This window comes from Phalangium opilio, unplaced genomic scaffold (assembly GCF_054372755.1).
Source record: "Phalangium opilio isolate 3A_F unplaced genomic scaffold, DU_Popi_V2 ptg000209l_1, whole genome shotgun sequence".
NCBI classification, from domain to species: Eukaryota; Metazoa; Arthropoda; class Arachnida; order Opiliones; family Phalangiidae; genus Phalangium; species Phalangium opilio.
The window spans coordinates 5,441,102-5,461,395 of record NW_028324217.1 but is presented as its reverse complement, the minus strand read 5'-3'; the positions used below and the strand labels follow the sequence as shown (position 1 = coordinate 5,461,395).

Sequence of the window (20,294 nt, the reverse complement as noted above, 5' to 3'; positions counted from 1 at the left end):
GGTGCTACTTTAGCCTCTTAATGAGGAACTCAATAAAATTAAATATTCGAAATTTACGAAGAATATAATGAAGTTTTCTTACACCCAAATAAGTTTTTGATTGTTTTCCACAACAATACGTGTATGGTTTTATTAATTTTACTTCAATAAGAAGGTATATTATTTCAGTATGCCGGAGTAGCTCAAAGAACCATTACTAGTCTTTGGAAAAAATTATTTTTCTCCCCTTCTGTTGGAAACTTGGAATGGAAAGGCCAAACTTGCGTAACTAAGGTGTCTGTGACGCAGCTTTAAGTAGGCCGTTCTCGTTCGTTATCTTTAATTTTTTAAGAATTCGTCAATTTGACTCAGTTCACGACTCCGCCTCATGATTTCATTGTAAAAGGAGGAAAATACCACCACACAGCAGCCAGTAAATTAATCCAATTTTTTTTTAATTTATTGCCATGGTAGGCTTTGTGGTATTAGTGAACGGAAGTGTAATACCCTCAGAAAGAATGTGTTGAACCTTTTTAGCTAGAATCGCCACCACTTAGTGCTTCGATCGTTAAAAAATAGACTGGATTAAAAGGTAAGAAACTTCCACAGTTCCACTAGGCCTAGTGAAAGGATTAACCCCTAAACCTTGGACTACTAGAGACCTAAATGATTGAACAGTATAGTACCTCTGTATGTTTTACTGTTAGGTTTAATTCGTTTGAATAAATAAGTTAGAAGCAGTGAAGCCTTGCTTTTGTTTTTTTATAAGGTACAGTTATAGAGGTGCGATTGTTTTGACCATATATCCCTAATTAATATAGGCTAATTAGTGAATTAATTTTGTTCTATAAAGTTTAATATTGTAGGGAAAACAATTCCTCATAGATAAAGTACTTTATTATGAGTTGCTAACTTCTTTAGAAGCTTTAACTTTATTCTATCGTTGCCTGAACTTTGTGAGCTCAATTTTATGTTAATTAGTTATGAAAGGAGCTTCAAATTGCGCTCATAAGCTATTTGTAGTGGCTAATATATCACTGAGATATTTCTAATTAGAACAAATGTTCTTTTAGACATAGTTATGTGAAATAATACATTCTTAATAAAGACTCTTAATTACTGAGCATAATTCTTAATTAGAAACAATTAACCCTTAACTGCAATTCAAGTCTTAAATGGGGTTGTATTAATTGTACTTCATCTATTTGTAGTTACAAGAAAATGATATTGACCTAGTCATAATAAAAACATAACAGAAGAATGGCCTTCATTGTTACCAACATAAAAATCCTGCTTTTGGAAGTTCTTCTTCTCATAACGCTGGTGTCATCAGCTCCACATGGAATAAGTGAGAGAATACTATAATTAAACTTTGCCTCATATTGCATGTTGCACAATATTAAATTGTAGTTGCTTAATTACTTAAAATTGAAAAATAAAAGTTTATTTCCCTGGTTTTTATCATTTGTCAATAATGAAGTTGTAATTAGCTTTGTTAACAAAATCAAAATTGCGATGCACCTGCTTTGTTATTTTATATATAGTTTTAAATGATAAAAATTGCTTAGGACTGATGTTTTTACGTGTATTTGTGTGAAATTCAATATGTTCTTACAATGCTAGTTATATTTTTGTGAAAAATAGAAAGTTCCCTAGTTTATGCCACCAGGTGTACATAATATAGGTAGTAAGAATCATTGCTAAACCATTTTCTCAATGTATCATGGCGGATTTTGTGGGAGGAGCTAGACTTATCATTATATGTGACGAATTTTATGTTCCAAATAATCGTAGAAATTAACATGGGGTCACAATACCTAAAGAGGGGGGTGTAGACTCTGTATCTCTCCCTCTACGCGTGCTCTTGTAAGAGGGGATTTTGTACGCGGCCATTATGGGGGTGACAATGAGCTAAGAGATAGAAGGGTATGACGTTTGCATACGTAGTACTGCCATTACTCTATTAGCTGTATCAGGGATAGATTTAATTTTAGAAGTAGGAATGGAGACCAACAGAGTAACGTGGGCGCGCGCGTCAAAGTCCCGGATCCCCGGGACCGGGGGGGGGGGGTATGAAAGAAGAGGCGGGTTATAGCGGCAGAGGTAAAAGGAATTATTTAGTATTTTTCGCCGTCCCCGTCAGCAACGTCATCAAAACGTAGTTTAAAACTGAGCCAGTAAGATAATTTTAACTTTTCGTTACGTGTTGGAGGGAGGGGCTCTATACTGGGTGGTCTATGAGTCGGACTGAAGTAAATACTAACCCTTCTCCATTCCCTGGCTGTACGTATTTACAGCTATGGCGCCAATAGCACAGTTCAGATAGTTTATTATTCAATGCTTGGTAGTAGTACTTCCATAAATTGTTTTAAATTTTTTTAACAGTTTATCAAGTATTCGCTTTATTTGTGACCCATCTGGCATGAAAATAGTTGCTTACATTTAAAACAATGCGCGGGTCACGTGATTCGCTGACAAGTTGATTATTCTTACGAGCTCCAGTTTTGGGCAAGGAAAGTCAAGTTGTAGAGGAACCACGTGACCCGAGCCATGCTTTAAAGCATATTTAATTTAGTTGAGTCTTATTTCAAAGCGATATTACCTACCTGACAAGGCTATTTTGTAAGATTGTCATAAGTACATACACTATTGTAGTAGTAAGCTTGAAGCATACGGCGAAATACATATTATTTTTTTTTTTTTTTTTTGAGGTTTCAATGCGAATAGGGTCTATGGACCGCGGCAAGGATGTGAATATTCAGGTTTCAGTAGGAGTGTAAGCAGGGGAAGGAAATGAGGTTTACTTGGGAGGTGACGGACGGGGTGTGGGGGTCAAGTCACCTCCGGCGGACACGGGGCAGTCGGCACCTATAGGGTAGGATCGCCGACATGTGTCTTATTCCCTCAAACTTTGCCGCCCAGTAGCTTGGCTTACAGGAGTGCGCCACACTCCCGGCAAATACATATTATGTGTCGTCTTTAAACGTTGTTCTTGTAAAAACAAGTTGGTAAACCAAAAAACCTCTTCGAGTCGAGACGCAATTAAGAGGTTTTTCTTAAATAATTAATAGATATTATTTTAATCGTCAGTTATTTAGCTTAATTCTAGTTAAATCTTTTTAAGAAACGTTATTCCTAAAATAATTTTAAACATAGCTATTGTTGACGTTACGGTTTGCTCCGAATTGCGTACTGCGAACGCGGTGACAGACACACAGACACGTCCAGTGTAGTACCTCTCCATGACGGGTATCAATCGACCAATCCGCGTATCATACAAAAAGCCCAATAAAATCGTGTTGTGGAAAATAAATGCACATAAACCTATGACGGACTAGCTTCTAATCTGCACGCTTTCATAACTTAAGCAATTATCGTCGATGTCTTACATTTGTACAATTAAATTTCGGCGTGCACTTGGCTATATGCTACGCGGCGATATTAAAAATAGTGACTCTTATGTTTATTTTGATAAAATGGTGTCAAAACTTAATTTATAAGTAATTTAAACTAAAAGCGAAAGACCGAAGTTTAACCTATTTACTCAGAAATGTGAATTAACTTCAATTATTTGCCCTGGTTAATTTAATAACACTGTAGGCCTAGCATGTTTGGAATATTTTTTGTTGTTGTGTTGTGTTGACCTAAAATACGATATTATCATTTTTAAAAATATTAAACAAAGCTGAATCGTTAGAATTTTGAATGTAGTTTTATCGGTGCAAGTGTAATTTCGCTTCTGCTTGGTCAAGTTAAACTTAATAGAAACAATTAATTTTAATAATTCACGTACCAAATGGAACGATAAAATTCTACGTTTGGGGAAAGCACCTTACCTATGAGAAACATGAAATTTGAAAAAATAACAGCTTGACCTTCAGTATTAGATTTCAAACACAAATGAAAATAAAATAATCAGTCGATATCTTACCTGTGAAGATTGTTCCGATATCATATCAAACGAAGTTTTAAACAATACCTGTTTATGATGTATTAGATAAAAAAGTTGTTTTGAAACTCGGTCATCATTGAATATCAATTGCTTAATTAGTACAATCAACAACGCTCCCATGTGTTAAAGGGTTTCCAAAAGTGGCTTGCCATATCCTACGTCTGGCCAATCTGTCTTTTAATACTTAGAACCTCTCGGAAAATCCACCAGGGTTGCAGAACGAAAGCGGTACCAAACATGGCCGCCCACTGCCAAAGCTAAGCTCTTGACGTTTTACCTAGGCACTGACGCCGAAACTGAGATAGCTCTATTTATCATTGACAAGCCACTTTTAGAGCCTTTAAAGCAAGTCTCGGCTGTGGTTTAGATGCTCCCATAAGCGAGGGGTGCAGTTAACTGGCCCTCTAAGCTTAGCAAAGGCAAGTTTTAGCTCATGAACGAGCTCTAATTGGCTCCTGCCTTCGCCAAGGTAAAATTGGTGTGTAGAAGTTAGATCAACCAGAATGTTAGGGGTACCACAGGAGCCGACATTTGCTTAAAAACTTATTCTTCACTGATTTAGTAAGCTTGCCGTCGGTTTTCTTGCACTTACTACAACAAATTCCTATCCTAGACACCCATCCACCACGTTGTTTGTAAGCTAGCTTTTAAAATAATTCGCCGTGCTATTTGTTGCACCTTAAAATTATTCGTGACACGTCATTACCATCAATCGTGCATCCATAACGTTTTGAGATTCCTTCTCTAATGAAAAGGGTAACCTTATCCTACAGACGACCAGTCAAGCATTGCCACGACAACAACGACCGCTCTCAAAACAGCATTGACAACTGTTTTTGCATTGGGAACCATAGTTTCATTGGCCATAGTATTCTTTGGCTGTATATGTTGTCAACACCAAAGATTTAAAGTTAATGTAAGAAATAGAATACATATCCATGTGTATAATGGATTGAATAAAGAACACGTCATTTCAATTGCAATTATGTCAACAAACAGAGTTCAAGTAGTCAATCAAACGGTATACCACTCCCTCAACACCACAGTAACAACTTGGAAAGTGGCAACAATGCTTCGGAATTTGCCATTTTTCCACCACCTCACGCGATTTTAAAACAACCTGTCAACCAAAATGACGACTCTGTCACTTTTGAACCTTTACCCGACATCAGGTTAAGGAAATTCAGTAGTCCAGTTGCTTCTGGGTATTTTCCAAAACCAGCTTATTTTAGCTCCGATGTCAACAAAGGTCTTTCGCTTCATGATTGGTTTGGTACGTTTCAAACGCTTATAGGGAAATTTCAGATAACATAACAATATGCCTTTAAAGAACGGCCTTTTTCTAAATATAAAAGGAATTTAATAAATGACCTCTTATTACAAAAGAATTAGTCTTAAAAATAATCAAGGACTATTGCGCCATCCGCCATTGCTTTAGTGGCGTCTGCTAACCCGAACCTCCTACCCTCCCTTACCCAGGGGCGGAAATAAGGAAAAATTCTTATAGGACATGTGTCCATGACGAACAATTTGACTGGAAAAATTATGGGACATTGTCCACTGTATTGTTTTGTGCAAAATAGTCAAACCATCAAAACTACGGAAAATTTATTGGTCAAAGTGTCCAGTGACCAACTTAGTTTTTAGAAAAATTATGGGACATTTTAAAATTTTATTGGACAATGTCCAGTGGCCTTTGCTTATTTCCGGCCCTACCCTGCCCTTAATTCTCTCAGCCTATGAGAATTCAACCAATCCCGTATCGGTAAGAGGTTCGATTTAGCAGACGACACTAAACCAATGGCGGATGGCACAGTAGTCCTGGATTATTTTTTAAGACTAATTATATTGTAATAAGATTGTAATATTTAATTCCTTTTATATTTAGAGAAAGTCCGTTCTTTTAAGGTATAATGTTATGTTACCTGAATTTTCCTTTAAAAAAATTAATAGCGTTGGAAAAGTTCATTAAGATGATATATATCTTAAACAATTAGATGATCCTCAGTCAAATTTTCCAAGAAGCCAATTACAATATTTTAGCGAAGTTGGAAGTGGTTGGTTTGGTCAAGTTGTCGAGGGTGAGGCTCAACAAATAACCCCGGAAGAGAAAAAAACGCAAGTAGTTGTCAAAATACTGCGTGAAGATGCCTCACCTTCGGAACACATTTATTTTCTTCATGAGGTATTAAAAAAAATGGAGTCTCTTTACGATAGAGCATTTTAAAAAATAGATATTGACCAATAGGTGCGATTATTTCGTGATCTACGACACCCTAACATCATGCGCTTACTCGGGCGCTGTTTGGAAGTTGATCCGTTTTTGATCATATTAGAACACTGTCATATGGACTTGAAAACCTATTTGATTCAACATCGTAGTAACCCAGAGTCTATATTACAAGGTGGTCAACTATTAAGGGCAGCTTGCCACGTTGCCAAAGGACTGAACCATATGCACGAACATAACTTTATTCATACGTACGTATGAAGTCTTTTCAAAGCATATGCTTCATATTAAACTATCTCGTACGTTTTACAGAGATCTGGCTGCTAGAAATTGTCTAGTAGGTCACGATCGTAGTGTAAAAATAGGTGATTATGGCATATCCGTGAATGCCTTTAAAGAAGATTATTATTGCGTTGGAGGAATCGCTTTACCGATAAGATGGTGCTCTCCCGAATCTCTAGTCTATTCTGATAATGCTATTAGAACCAAAGAATTAACGACCGAAGCCAATATATGGTAAGAGCGTGTGTTAAATCATGCGTAGTAACTTAGTCTTAGGGATCGACGTTCTTGCAATGTAATATTTCGTTGCAGGTCCTTTGGTGTGTTATTATGGGAGATGATAGAATTAGGTAAACTACCTTATATGGAGTTTAGTGATGATGAGGTGCTACAAAAGACTATTACCGAGCAATCCCTTATGTTGGAACGACCAAAAACGCCATGCCTTCACAAAGATCAGTTGTAAGTTGTTGTCCATTTACAGGCATAAGTTTATAAGATATGTTCCTTCCATGAGTACGTCACTACCTACACAAGTTCGTAATGCTACTGAGAGGAAGTACTACACTCGGTGGTTAATTTTGCAGTCCATAGGTCCTATTTAGTCTGTACTAAGCCCAAATTTGACAGTGCCTCACCAGGCGTGACCTTACCTTGAATCCATGACCTACTTCAATCACTCGGTGGTTAATTTTGCAGTCCATCTAATCCTATTTAGTAATTTGTACTAAGCCTTTGACAGAGCCTCACCAGGCGTCACCTTACCTCGAATCCATGACCTACTTCAATTCAATCACTTCAAAATTACAAGCTCCAGTTTGTAACCAGTGACAAACTTATCATGGAACACATCTTATGAACTTATCATTAACATCGTTGCGAAAATTTTTATTCATTCTTTCCTTAAGGTATCAAGTCATGAGACTTTGTTGGAATTGTCCTCAAAATCGTCCTTCTATTCAAAAAATCTCGTCTCTTTTGGAACACTTGTTCGAAAACAAAGACGTAGCCTCCGATTCGATAGCTTTCGAAACGCGATGGAACGCATTGCAACCCGTTATCCGAGAACATAACTTGAGTCCCAAATCCATGCACGATCCTCATAGCATCGCCCTGACATTCGAAAGTGACTTTGTACCAAATAATCCCATACAAAAACTGACTAAAAACGATAATTTCCTATCCTCTGATTTTGACGTATCTTCATTGCGAGAAACTTCTTCATCGCGTTGCTCTCTAACTCAAAGTTTCGAAGCCAATTTCGGCGCCACAATATCGCCAAGCTTACAAAATCTTAGGGGAAGCCTCGAAGATTTAGCTTTACGTAACAACAGCTTGGAAAGGGAGCGTAAATGGGATCCGCTTAACGTAACTAACAATCCAAATAACTATAATAATAAAGTTAATGAAAACAAAAGCGTAATGGCGGAAGATGATAAAGTTATCAACGATCAAATATGCGAGGCCATAAAAGATTTGGATGAGTTCTTGGCAGGGGAAGTGACATCTTCGGAGGTTTCCAAAGATACAACTCCCGAAAGAAACGAAAGCGGTGACGAGGATGAAGTAGATTTAAAAAACGATTTCGTTTCTAAAGTTAAATTGGGAAAATCTGAATTTAAAAATGGTAGCGCGACAACGTTAACCGATGTCGGAACCGAAACCGGAACCGGAGAAACATTGCCAAAAGATAGTAGTGATGATTCCCTACACGGACATTTATTAAGTGACCTAGATAGGCAAGAAATCGCCACACCAACTAATGACCCCGACCCAATATGGATGAAGAATAAATCTCAATTGTCACCCGAATCTGAATCTGATCACGCAAAGCCGGTAATGGAAATACCAAAACAGCAGCAAATTACATCGGAAGCCATAATCCACGCACCCCCTGTTACGCAGAACTTAAACGGGAATGCAACGTCCACATCCGTATTTACATACGAAGCCGATAATATTAGCGGAAACTCGCAAACTTCATCGCCGATTCAAAACTTTCCGGAAAAGGAGTCTCATAGGGATAGTGCCATAGTGCTAGAATCGGAGAGTTCCTCGTCAATTAGCTCAAAAACTGACGAAATTTGTTTGTCAAACTCGCCGGTGAATGAGATACTAATAAACAAATTATCTAGTCAAAATTTGGACAGTAAAAATACGGTGGCGGTTGATGAAGTCAGTACAGAAGAGTACGTAAGTACAAACGCTTCTCCCTCACGAGCCCTTCTTAATTCTTTCGCAAGTGACTCGTCCGCTCTTCTTAACGAACCTCTAATAACCCGTGGTAACCCTGGTAGCACCGCTGCAAGCATGGCGAATCGGGGTGGTAATTATAATAATAATAATGGTGACGATGGTGGCTCAATGGCTAGCGCTAGCGAAACTACTACTAACTCATCTACAGTAACTCTACCCTTACTAACGCAACCTGTCAAAAAATCATCATCCCCTTCGGATGACGCTATATTGACGCAAATTGATTGTGGTTTCAGATCGGAATTGATAAGTAGCGACGCGAATGATCCGAATAATACCTCTAGTACAAACAATTACCTATCTTTAAGCCTCGATTCCCTCGATGCTATCAGTAATAGTCCGTGTAAACCGAATATATTAATAACCAGAGCCACCAAAGAAGAATGTAGTTTTAACGATAACGATACCGATGATGTCATGGAAGGATGCACCGATGACATGGAACTTAATATTTTAAGCGATTCTGATTTAGAAAGCTTAGGGGAAGGTTACGAATGCTCACCTCTCAAAACACGCAAAACAAGTACACCAAACAAAGAGCACTCCAAACCTTCAGTTTCGTTATCAGAATCGAGTTTAGGACAAACTTATTACACCGCTTGCGACCAATCACATTTGGACGAATCTTTAAAACTGGAAGAAACTAGTGTTTTGCCATTCATAGAAATAACTCTTTGCGAAGATATTGAAACGGATACTATCTTTGATACGTGCCATTCGGAAACGCCAACACTTAACGAAGACCCGAATAGTGACACTGATAATATGAATAGTGAATCATTCGAAGATCAAGTGGGTTTTTTAGGTCAGGACAGTGACGGTAATGGTGGTGACCGGGAATATATCGAAGCAGTTAATTCGGAATTGGTATATAGGTTAACCCAATCGACACCGTCGGACCAAAGTCCATCCATGCTTTCTCTACCGTCATCGGAAAATCTTAAATTTGACCGTGATTGCTTTAATGAAACGTTATTTATGCGTACCGACGAAGGAAATTGTAGACCAAATTACAAAAATCAATTGGCAAGTTTTGCTTTTCAGAAAGAACTTAATGGTATTTCATTCTCCCGCGAGTTTCAATCGCTTAACTCCGAGAAACCACCACCACCACCACCGGAGTTTGTAACAAATTACGATAAAAATCGTAGCAATTCATTGATTCTAAACAATGTCTTTGAACAAAGTAACCCAGAAATGTCCTCGGACTCATTCGCGTTCAAAAGCGGACACAGACGCTCGTACGATTCTTCCTATATGAACAGCGACTTTGAACAGAGTAACCCGGAAGTTACCAGCAATTCTTTAGTCTTTGTCAATTCAAATCACACAAATTCGTGGTTCCAACCTCCTCCGCAATATCGAGAGTGCGACAATTACGAAAGAACATCGTATTATGACGAAGAAGAGAGTATTGTCGAAGATATTTCGGAAGAATTTGGAGCCCAAGCTCCAAAATATCAAAATCCATTGGGAATTTACCGTAATCAAGAATATCAACTAGAAGATATATTAGCGTGTTTGGATGACGCGAATGGTGGCACTGACAACCCCGCTTACAACGAAGATGACGTTGAAACTAATCCATCAATTTTCAGCCCAGTTGAAGATAGCGGCAAATATTCGTCAATGGCCGATGAAGATGATAACAGCATTATACTGGACGAAGTTAATCAGGGAGCTCACTGTTCCGATGAATTGAAAGATTATTTAGACGATGAAGTACTGATTGTCGATACCGAAACCAACGAAGCCGTTATGCTAGATTCGAAAGAAAGACTAACCCTCGCGATGGAAGAAGAAAACTTGGCATTCTACGAAAGGCAGTTGTACGTTAACGAAGTTTACGATCCAGACAATTACTACGGTCCAACTAAATTGGAAAGTATTGTCGAAGAGTTTGAAGAAAACTCGAACGCAACTTCACCAGCGTATAGCGGCAATTCAAATCTATCCGAAGATCCATCACCCGAAAGAAGCTTTGACCATAGTGGCCTACAAATGAAAATTAATGATTACGGATTCAACAGTCAAGAAGAACTGGACAAATCTATATCCGAAGCGTGTTCCTGCGTGGTTTTATCGGAAGACGAGGATGAAGATGACGAATGCTCTACAAATTTTGGCGCCAGAAGCGTAGACTCTCTTGAAAACTCGCCCCAAGTCAAAATCAATCCTCCTGTGTTAATTTTAGAAGGAGAGGAATATTTGGCTGGTGCCGAAACGGATGACGGATTCAACGATTACGATGTTGAAGAACCCGAAGAAGATGAAAATAGCAGCCATATTGAAAGACCAGGAACTTCTATGCTTCTGGCTAAACAGTTCCAAGACTTTCATTCTCAATCACCTTCCGAAACGGATGAGGAAGATTTCATTTCTCCAAAAGAGAAACGAGATGAGGTTTACACTCCTGATTTCGATAGCGACACTGACGAAACAAGCAGCACTGGGACTTCGGAATCATCAACATCTGGAAGTTTTGAATGCTCTAACGACGCTTTAGAGGAGGAAGAGGATGTAGCTAAATCCAGTACACCATTACAAAGCCCTTTAAAGAGCAGCTCTGATACGACACCGACAAGCCCGGTTAAAATATTTTCAACGGCTTGGGACTGCACCATCACTCCAACAAAGAGCGCTATCAAATCACCCGAGAAAAAGGTGAGAAAGATGGTATGTGAAAGACTTCATTTAGTGACACATCCAGAATATATACGCAAATCTCACAGTAAGTTTATAAGATATGTTCGAAACATATCTTATGAACTTACGTTGTCACAAAGGACAACATTTTTTGCTGATGCGTTCACAACGATATGGACAGTTGATTAAATGACTAGTAACCATTCTTTTCAAAATCTTCGCAGAGTGGGGACATGAAGAAAAGCGTTTCGTTCCACGAAGAAGGTCCGGCGTACATTTTTAGCTATCCACCAGAATCGGATAGTGACGATGATGAAGGCAATGAAGAGGCTCCGGAATTCACTTGGCACGTTGATTACTCTAGTTACGCTGGTAAGTTCATAGTAAAGATATAATAATAACTATTGTCATTTGAAACCTAATCCACCACTATAATTTTCGTTTCAAGACTGGGATTTCCAACCTATTGATGACGAAGAAATACCCGAGGACATTGTTGAAATTGATGACTTGGATAGCCCTCAACCCACACCTTTAGCACCTGTCAATTTAAGCAGTATAATGTACAGCATTACAGATATAAGCGATGATGACATGCTGGATAGTCTGGATAGCCAATCGCAAATGAGGATTGATAATGGTAATTACATTTATGGATACATATCTCAAGTACATCAGAAAAATGACTTGCTTTACTCATCCTAAGGTTCACTAGTTAATTTTGGCTACCCTGAAATGACGGAAGTGAACCGTAGTACTGAAGATGACCTAGACGCAAGAAGAGTATGGTTGAATTACGCTGTTGAAGAGAAGACAATGGATAACTTTCAGGAAGGTCAAGAGAATTGGCCAGCTGATGATTTCCCCGAGATTGTCACAAGTCCAGATGATAACGCTGATAACATCCTTGAAACTGTTAATCCATTCATTATGGACTTATCGATGGAATTACCGAATGTTGATCAGTCCGAAAGTGATTGCGATCAAATAAATTTAGTAGAAGATGCAATTGATGGTAGAGACGAAGTAGAACAATCGAATGGCACGCTTAAGACAGTGCAAGCCAATGGAACATCATGGAATACACTTACACATGTAGAATTGCAGTCAAATTCAGCAACACGTACAACAGAACCGGAAACCAGCAACAAGTCCGAAGACGTTTCTCCCACCAAGGGTTTAGATGATAATAACGCAACTGCGAACTTGGATGTTCTCGATGATAAGGCTAAACATGAGCCACGAGAAAACGTACAACTGCCTGATATTTGCAAGGATTTATTTGGTACGCAGTCGACTGAGAATCAAGACTACGATGATTTAGTCAAAACGCATAAAAACCATAAAAACCATAATAACACATCGGAACAATCAACATCTACGAAACTTAAAATAAACCAAAGTATTTTCAATGAAGGCAAAACATTAATTAGTCCAGTTGAAGAATCTACAATTCAAAATCACGAACAAGATGTTAATGTTCAAGCCGCGAATTCACTAGAGTTGACGTCAACATTAGTTAGTTCGACAGTGGTTAATCGTGAACGTGAATTTCAATCACAAGACATGATAACTCAGATTAGTCCAGTTAACGACGAGCCTGAGATTAGTGGCATTAATCATGGCAAGATTAAAGATGACGTAGAAAAGGTTCAGGATCTTTCTTCAGATTCAACAACAGATCAGAAAGTTGTAGAAACAGATATTGCTAATCATGAACGTGAATTCTATTCACAAGACACAATATCTCAGATATGTCCAGTTAACAACGAGCCTGACATTAGTGACATTAATCATTGCAAGATTAAAGATGACGTAGAAAAAGTTGAGGATCTTTCTTCGGATTTAACAACAGATCAGAAAGTTGTCGAAACAGATATTGCTAATCATGAACGTGAATTCTATTCACAAGACACAATATCTCAGATATGTCCAGTTAACAACGAGCCTGAGATTAGTGACATGAATCATTGCAAGACAAAAGATGTTGATGATCGTTCTTCAGATTTAACAACAGAGCAGAAAGGTGTCGAAACAGATCTTGCTAACAACATTGCACAAGACACGATATCTCAGATTAGTCCAGTTAACAACGAGCCTGAAATTAGTGACATTAATCATTGCAAGATTAAAGATGTCAAAGAAGTTAAGGATCTTTCTTCAGATTTAACAACAGATCAAAAAGGTGTCGAAACAGATATTGCTAATAACATTGCACAAGACACGATATCTCAGATTAGTCCAGTTAACAACGAGCCTGACATTAGTGACATTAATCACTGCAAGATTAAGGATGTCAAAGAAGATGTTGATGTTCGTTCTTCAGATTTAATAACAGATCAGAAAGTTGTCGAAACAGATATTGCTAATCATGAACGTGGCAATTCACAAGACACAATATCTCAGATAAGTCCAGTTAACAACGAGCCTGACATTAGTGACATTAATCATTGCAAGACTAAAGATGTCAAAGAAGATGTTAAGGATCTTTCTTCGGATTTAACAACAGATCATAAAGTTAGTGACATGAATCATTGCAAGACTAAAGATGACGATGAAGAGGTTAAGGATCTTTCTTCGGATTTAACAACAGATCATAAAGGTGTCGAAACAGACATTGCTAATAACATTGAGGATCTGAAACCAGAGCTATCAAAACCTACAACTAAAGAAGACAACGCAGAATTTCAAAATGTGCAAGTGGATTCACCACAACTCTATCAGTTAACGACTATTAAAGAGAAACTACTTCAAAATGTCACTCAATTGTCACCTACTGGTGCAGAGGGAGAGGTTTTCTCGCCCGATGACAATACATCACCCAAAATCATTCACGCGTTAGACAGAGACACTGATGACGATTCTGAATACATAGAAGATGATTCCGAATCTCAAGACGATTTGGAACACAGTTTCTACCCGCACCGTCAAATATTCGATCATCATTTGGATGACAGAATAATTGGCCAACCTGAACAGACGGTTATTGGAAAATCTCTACAAGGATTTAACGTTGACCGTGCGTTCCACGTCCCATCTCTACCGCAAAAAAACTTCGGAATCAGTCCATTAAAGCGAGTAAACACCGAATTGGGCTACAATCTAAATGAACGCAAAGATATTGTCCAAGATATACCTCTCGAGATTGACGAAATTCTATTCGAAATGGAACGAAGCTTTTCAATGTCCGATATTGCCATAGCGTCCCCTGAACCCGTACCATTACCGGAAGATCAGTACAAAACAGCAACAGAAACCAACAAAGAGGATAAAAAACGATCCTTGTTGAAATTCAGAGAAGAAAGTTTGAGTTTTGAAGGAGAATCTAGCGAATCCAAAAGTTCCGGTACCGGTAGCAGCCTGCCAAAGTTGAACGATAGTAGTCCAGCGTTAAGTTCAGATATTGACATTTGCGAGTCTGATCTAGAAGATACGAAAGAGATTAATAATCAGAGTGATAAGTATTTAATTGAAAATAATCACAGTCGCGATTTTATCGAGTGCACCGATACTTTGTTAAATACGAGCGAAATTGTAAATGGGAACTTTCTAAGCCACGATAAAGATACGTTAAATTTCGAAAATAATAACGAGGGAAGGGAAAGGTTTTTGCACGAGGTTGTGAATAAGGATTTGGCAAATAAATATAAAATGGACAACAAATCCACTAACCAAGAAACTATATCTAGTTAATATTATAACGCCGCCGCTTGAAAAAAAAAATTCGTTACAATTTTTCCCCCCTTTCCGTAAAATTTTAATTGTGATAAAATAGATCAGCAGGTTTTACCAAATACCAATGTCCTCGCCCTCAATAGTAATTCTTATTTATTACCGCGTGTATCATTACTGAAATATTTTGTTTTTGTTAATCTATATTAAACATACGCTTAAAATTAAAACACATTGTAGTCTAGAATAAAGGAATTTTTATCACAAAGGCCCTTTTTAACAGACAGAAGGAAAATACTGACCTTATGCATGCAGCGGAGTTGTCAAACAAACATCGACAATTTTTAGTTCTTTGGAAAATTACATGTTTGTTGCAATTCATGTAACTTCAATTATTAACTAATGATTCCCAAATAAAAGGCAGGTTATTTTTTTCGATAATTACGTACGTTCCATGACACGTCACACGAGTTAATCACAGTTGTAAAACGACGCAGCATGTCCAATATCAAATAGAGGCTCGAAGCCTTGCCTACGTCAATTAACGTAGGCAGCGGTCGAAGGGAATTGCTGCATACCTATGAATAGCTTTGCTAATAGCAAATAGAGCTATCTCAGTTATGACGTCAGTGCCCAGGTAAAACATCACAGGCTTAGCCTTGGTAGCAGGCGGCCATGTTTGGTAAATTGGTACCGCTTTGGTTCTATGGGCACTAAGGCTTACTAACGGAAATTACTTTGATCCCCTTCGACGAAAAGAAGCACTCAAAGGCTTAACAAAGACTAAATAGATTTTGAACGTCAGAAGCTCTCGTGTTACAAAATGTTATTATGGTGTCTTGCACATGGAACATATACATTATGAACTTAACGTTTTTCCTTCACAATCTAACTTTAAGTCTTGCATAAAAGCAAATGGCGGCTGACTCGGCTCCAGTGGCGCCAATAACATGCAGGGCTGCAGCCTGCAGGCCAATTTTGCCTCGGTAAAAGCATGAACCAACTAACCTTTGCAAATTCACAGAAACTTGCGTGATCGAGTGGGCTGTAGCAAAGGTTAGGGGGGGTCTTCACCCTTCGATTATGGAAGAATCTAGTGGCATTTTGTTTAAACTAAACCACAGCCTAGATTTGCTTTAACCAAGATTTAAGTTAAACTTAAAAACGGGCCTTAAAATAAAAATACCTGAAATTTAAACCAAAAAATTCAGCGCGTAAAATTGTTCTTTAAACCATATTCATTAAGTTATACTTCAATTATATTTACTACATACTCAGATTTAATGTTATATTATGTCAAAGGGCAGCTTTATGTATGCCCCAATTGGTTTCTTTTCTCCAATTTTCCATACCTCCAAATATTGATTGTACAGTAAAGTCCTAAAATATTATGACAAAACGGTTTGAAACATCGTTACCTGTAGGCAAATATCTCCGTAAATAAAATTAAAACTATTGTTACTTAGATTATTGCAAATTTTAAAAGCTCTCTTTAAAGAAAATGAATTCAAAAATATGAAAGACGGCTTTTGAGTTAATTAACTGAAAACGAAAATAATTAAAATAAAAAAACCCTATAAAATGAAATGTAAAAAAAAAAAAAAAAAAAGCTGCGTAAGGTTTTTGGAGATGAATATTTTTAAACTATAGAAGACTATATTTCATACATTGTTATTATATAACTAGAGATTTTTTCTTTTTTGTAAAAATACAATATAATAATAATAATCATAACCTAGCGGCGTTTGTTAAGTTTTATCAGTTTTTACACATGGTAAATTTCAGTATTAATTTTTACCATTCCTATTGTACTGTGAAGAAAATTAAACTAAATAGGTTTAAGATATATATATATAAATTATGAAAATATATATATTAAATTGGAAAACTAATTGAGTACGTGTGCGTAGAAATTTTACAGATTTTAAGGGACTCGTCGGGTGAAAATTAAGTTTTTGGTTAGAGATTCTGCGTGGTAAAGAACAGTTAAAGGAAAAGTTGAGGTAACATAATATTATACCTTAAAAGAACGGCCTTTTTCTAATTATAAAAGGAATTAAATATTAAAAAACTAAATGATCTCTTATTACAATATGATAATTCACATTTAATTAATCTTAAAAAATATCAAGGACTAGTGGCGTCTGCTAAATCGAACCACTTACCTCTGCAGGATTGGTGGAATTCTAACAGGGGTGTGAGGTAGGGGTAAAAGGTTCTGGCTAGCAGACGCCATTAAACCAATGGCGGAGCAGTAGTCCTCGATCGTTTTTAAGACTAATTAAATGCTAATTATTTTGTAATAAGTGATCATTTAATTTTTAAATATTTAATTCCTTTTATATTTAGAAAAAGGCCGTTATTTTAAGGTACAATGTTATGTTACCTGAACCCTTTCCTTTAACTATTAAAGTTATAACCTTTTAAACGTACGGTAACTATTATTTCAATTCAATTTAAAAAATAACTGATATCATTGAAATTAAAACTACATTCGTAATTAGTAGTGTACGATAACCGATTTTGACTAATTGGTCCCGCAGTAATTAGCTTTATCCCAAGATAGTTTTAATCAAAAACCTAATCTTCATCAGACTTGTCTTTTAATTAATCATTTATAGTATCTCTAACAGTCAAATTTTCAATCAAGGTGAATGAATTTTCTAACGAGTGGCCAAAATATTATAGAAAGAAGTTTTAAAAAAAAAGTAAAAAATTCAAATCGGAAAATAAATTTAAAATACAGGCTCTGAATTTAAAATCTGTAATATTTCCCAGTTGTATAAAAAAAAATAAATTATAATAATTAGGTTTAATGTAAATTTCCCCCCTTTGTATAGTAGACTAGTGTATAATAAAAATTTCCAGCATGAACCTTTAAACGACTTCAATAATGTCCCGATCCTTCCATTGAAGTTTTGTACAAACTTATGAATTATACTACCAACTCAAAAACTATAACAATTAAAACCAACAACCATTAAAATTTTACTCCTTCAAAAGTTTCGTGTTGATTAACAAATAAATTAATATTTCCTCGGGGAGCATATAGTGTACGTCAATTTTGAAAAAAACATTGCAATAAGTTTTCGTTTAGCTAAATGCACTGATCCATGCTTTATCAAGACTGAATTAACGTTAAAACGGAGTCAAGGATTATGGGGTAATGTGAGGGAGATAGGTACGCTAACTGTGGAACGACTAAGGTCCGGTGGGACGCTTAAAATACTGGAGGAATACTCGGGAAAGTGGCGGACGTTCTACTTCAGACGAATCATCAAGACAGCCCGCCATTTTTTCCGCGTATTCTGTCCCATTTTCTAGCGTCCCACCGGACCTGAACTGATCCACAGTTCATGGGCCGATTTCTCTGATCCTCCTGGATTTTGGTGGTGGAAAACGTTAAGGTTATCGGACAATTTGTTTAAGTAGGTAACTAGTGCTATCTAGCCTAGGTTTTAACGTGTGTAAATGTTTCAGGGTAGCTTCTAAGTTAATCGATCCACCCGAAAATTTAGGTCTTTATAGTCCCTTTAATTTCCAAATTAATTTAGAACAGGGTTTTTAAGTGGCCGTATTTGCAGAATCAATTAGGGTATAGTTATAATTTTAGACGCTTTGTGTGTCAGCTATAACATTATTGCATAGCTCTTATTTTTCCCCAATATGTGCATTGCACAACGCACATTGAATTTAATTACTTTTGGGAAACATAAATCAACGCTAATTAGCGAAATTGTTTAACATTTGATCACACTTAAGGCTTCAAAAACCCCATTAAAGCTGTTAATTACATTTATAATTTTAAATTAAGCTTTTCTATTCTATAAAGATTAAGTGTTTGCAATTTTAATTTTATTAATCTTAATTAGGAGCTAGCTAACAAATTAATAGATAAATTAATAAATAAACAAGGCAGGAACTTTTTGAATATTTGCATGTGGTGTTTACCAAGCAATTGCTCCACTAGTGATTATTCTAGTGCCTTAAGTTGGCAATATAGCTGCCTTACTCCCTCTAAACTATACTACGCATAACCAAAATACATCTAAATTAAATATAATTTATTTGACCCAATTAGCTCCTGTGTAATACATTGCCTTAGTAATATTATACGTTCATAAGATACGTTTCATTCATAAGAATGACTGGAGCTTGTCATGAAGTGACGTAGGCCATAGATTCGAGGTAAAGCGACGCCTGGTGAGGTACTGTCAAATGCTTAGTACAGACTAAATAGGAAGATGGACTGCAAAACGAGTGTAGTCAATTCTCGCGTCATTCTCGAACTGTAAGTCGTTAGTTAATCCATGGAGTCATACTTATGGAACATATCTTATGAACGTATGTGAAGTTAAAATGATATAGCGGAAAGAAGAGTAGAATTAAATCTTAACATATGGAGATTTTGCTATAATATAATAAAATTATGCTAATTAACGTTCGAAAGCTATGCTTATTAAATCAGATACTTTGATTTTTTTAAACAAATTTTCTAATTTAAAAATAAATATAGATGGTTTTTTTCACACCCTATTAGACAATCAAGAGACGTTATCCACTTTAAGTTAATTAATTAATTAATATTTAAACGGTTCCAGTATTCTATATAATAAGATTAACTTACCAAAAAAAAACTACGTAATTCGTTAAAATTTCAAGATGAAAATTTGGATTTTTGAATATTTGAAACTGGCCGTGAAAATTAAATTAAAAACAAAATTATATTTCACGAGCAACGTAAATAACCTCTTATTGATCATATGACCAACTAGAGACCTTTCCAAATCTGTTGATCACAAAGATTCACGACCAAACATAAAAAAAAATTTCCAAATTAAATTTAAAACTTTTAACGAATTTCGTTGTTCGGTATAAATTTGCAAATTAAAATTATTGAATGCAAACATTAATGTCTAGCTTTTAAACGTTATAAAATTAATAGAATCTAATTTGGCCCTATAATTTTACTTTATTTCCTTGATTGGTTTTCCGTCCACTAAAACTAATTAATAATTATCTCGCTTGCTGTACTGTTCAAAAACTACCGTTTTATAAATTAATTATCCTGACCGACCCGCCAATAATTTAAAAGTAAAATAAATAAATAAATGAAACAAAACATATGGAAAGTAACATAAACAACATAAAAAACAACGCACTATGTTATGAAACTTATAAGCGTGTATATGTAAATATTTAAAAAGGATTTTTGTTGAAAATAAATTATATTAAACTTGATCGACCACCGTTATGTTTTCAACTAAATTGTTTTTG

General features: G+C 36.4%; 1 protein-coding gene across 3 annotated transcripts; it reads left to right on the top strand.

The window, feature by feature from the left end:
* The first annotated feature begins 219 nt into the window (after window positions 1-219).
* LOC149618634 (uncharacterized) lies at window positions 220-20,258 on the top strand. Of its 3 annotated transcripts, XM_089855018.1 has the most exons (13): window positions 220-378; window positions 454-571; window positions 1,191-1,327; window positions 4,705-4,847; window positions 4,931-5,204; window positions 5,929-6,116; window positions 6,180-6,412; window positions 6,474-6,677; window positions 6,756-6,905; window positions 7,352-11,375; window positions 11,570-11,717; window positions 11,794-11,985; window positions 12,052-20,258. In XM_089855018.1, the coding sequence occupies exons 3-13, from the start codon at window positions 1,240-1,242 to the stop codon at window positions 15,036-15,038; spliced, it is 8,631 nt and encodes a 2,876-aa protein (XP_089711144.1). In that variant the 5' UTR covers window positions 220-378; window positions 454-571; window positions 1,191-1,239; the 3' UTR covers window positions 15,039-20,258. The 3 variants fall into 3 exon arrangements, with proteins under 3 accessions (XP_089711144.1, XP_089711145.1, XP_089711143.1); XM_089855019.1 differs by having other exon boundaries at window positions 225-571; window positions 7,352-11,363; XM_089855017.1 differs by having other exon boundaries at window positions 225-571.
* Window positions 20,259-20,294: the final 36 nt, after the last annotated feature.

What these genes read in the sequence shown, in the direction of transcription:
- LOC149618634 (XM_089855018.1), top strand. Translation starts at nt 1,240, where the DNA reads ATGGCCTTCATTGTTACCAACATAAAAATCCTGCTTTTGGAAGTTCTT. An exon ending in ATCAGCTCCACATGGAATAA is followed by an intron (nt 1,328 to 4,704) that starts GTGAGAGAATAC and finishes CTTATCCTACAG; the next exon opens with ACGACCAGTCAAGCATTGCC. An exon ending in TGATTACTCTAGTTACGCTG is followed by an intron (nt 11,718 to 11,793) that starts GTAAGTTCATAG and finishes TTTCGTTTCAAG; the next exon opens with ACTGGGATTTCCAACCTATT.